Source organism: Trametes versicolor (genome assembly GCF_000271585.1).
Source record: "Trametes versicolor FP-101664 SS1 unplaced genomic scaffold TRAVEscaffold_41, whole genome shotgun sequence".
NCBI classification, from domain to species: domain Eukaryota; kingdom Fungi; phylum Basidiomycota; class Agaricomycetes; order Polyporales; family Polyporaceae; genus Trametes; species Trametes versicolor.
This window is the reverse complement of record NW_007360361.1, coordinates 143-1,460: the sequence shown is the minus strand read 5'-3', so window position 1 is coordinate 1,460 and position 1,318 is coordinate 143. Positions and strand designations below refer to the sequence as shown.

At 58.3% G+C, this 1,318-nt stretch overlaps 1 protein-coding gene across 1 annotated transcript; it reads right to left on the bottom strand.

The window, feature by feature from the left end:
- Positions 1 to 224: 224 nt before the first annotated feature.
- TRAVEDRAFT_137512 (uncharacterized protein) lies at positions 225 to 1,065 on the bottom strand (the record flags this gene model as incomplete). Its single annotated transcript, XM_008047557.1, has 2 exons — positions 225 to 671; positions 724 to 1,065. 2 exons carry the CDS (start codon positions 1,063 to 1,065, stop codon positions 225 to 227), a joined length of 789 nt encoding a protein of 262 aa, XP_008045748.1.
- Between the last annotated feature and the right edge of the window lie 253 nt (positions 1,066 to 1,318).

The window sequence follows — 1,318 nt, the reverse complement described above, 5'->3', positions numbered from 1 at the left end:
TGAGGCCTTAGATGAACGATTGAGTGGGAGCGGGGGCTGCTCGGGCGTAGTGCGAGGGTGGTTCCGTGCGAGATACATCCGCGTGGGGCGGAAAGTGTGATCGTACTGGGACCCAGATTGGACTGAGACAACGCTTGAGGGCTTACACGTACAAATCTCCCGAAAGGACGGTCCCGTTGTTCGCAGTAGCGATCCTGTAGCACGAAATCAGCGCGTTCTACCCACTACAATGATCGACTGCGCACATACTCGTTGATCTCAGGCGCGTGAGTAAAGTCGTACGGTTTCAGGTCGATCTCCAGCCGTGCACGGTCGTATTGAGTCAGCGTAGCCAGCCATTTCGCCGAGTACGCATTGACAGGCAAACCGCTTTTGGGGTCTCGCCGATCGTCCACTTTCTGGCAGAGCTTGCGAGCGTGAACCTGGGCGCCTTGGGTGGTACCGCCGAGGGGGTGGCGGCGCATGCGGCGATAGAGACAGTCGAACGCCCTGAGCCACGCATCGAGAATGGGGCTGCGCCAGCTCCTCTTCAACACAAGGTACACGGCATCACCGTTCTCAGTTGAAGACTCATCCGAGCTCATCGCGTCGGCGCCAAGAAGCTGGAGCATACGCAAGTGCTTCTTCGCGCTGGGATGGGAAGCGCACGCCTCGCAACGGCGGAAGAATAACTACGGCGGGCGATGTTAAATGAGGATGATACATCACCGGCGGCGCACTTACGTGGCGTCTCCGTTGTTCGCGGTTATGCTTCTTCCGCGCTTCCGTTCGTACTTCCTGTGGCTTGGTCCGCAATATGTATCGTGAACGTAGATATCCGAGGTGCCGCAAGAAGTTCTTCTTAATCGCCACCTCATCGCGGCACGGATGCACCTTCTGCTTGATGAACTCTTCTGCGAAGACTTCGGCGACGGAGAGGTTCCAGGGCGTATGTGGCATGCCCACAAGGTCCGGCCGAAAGTTGTCCGCTGTGCAGCATCTACCGAACGAAGGGTTGAAGTCGCGAAGCTCCTCCTTGGTGGGGAGCCGCGTCGAGTCGGAGTCATCCTCACCGGTGCCCTTCATCAGCGTCTTGGCGAGTGTACGCACCGCCTTCTGCGACGAGTGTCAGATCCCATACACGCCCTCATAATTGGAGCGTACCAGAAACTTCTTTCGCTGCGGATCTTGCTCAACAGGAGGACCCTGTAGCTTCGGCTTCTTGCCCTTCCTCGACGGTATCGGGATCGCCGCTTCCTCGTCGTCAGCCAACTCGCCGTCGTCGATGTCCATCTCATCTTCCGCATTGGTGCGTCGACCTGGACGAGACGTGCTCGGC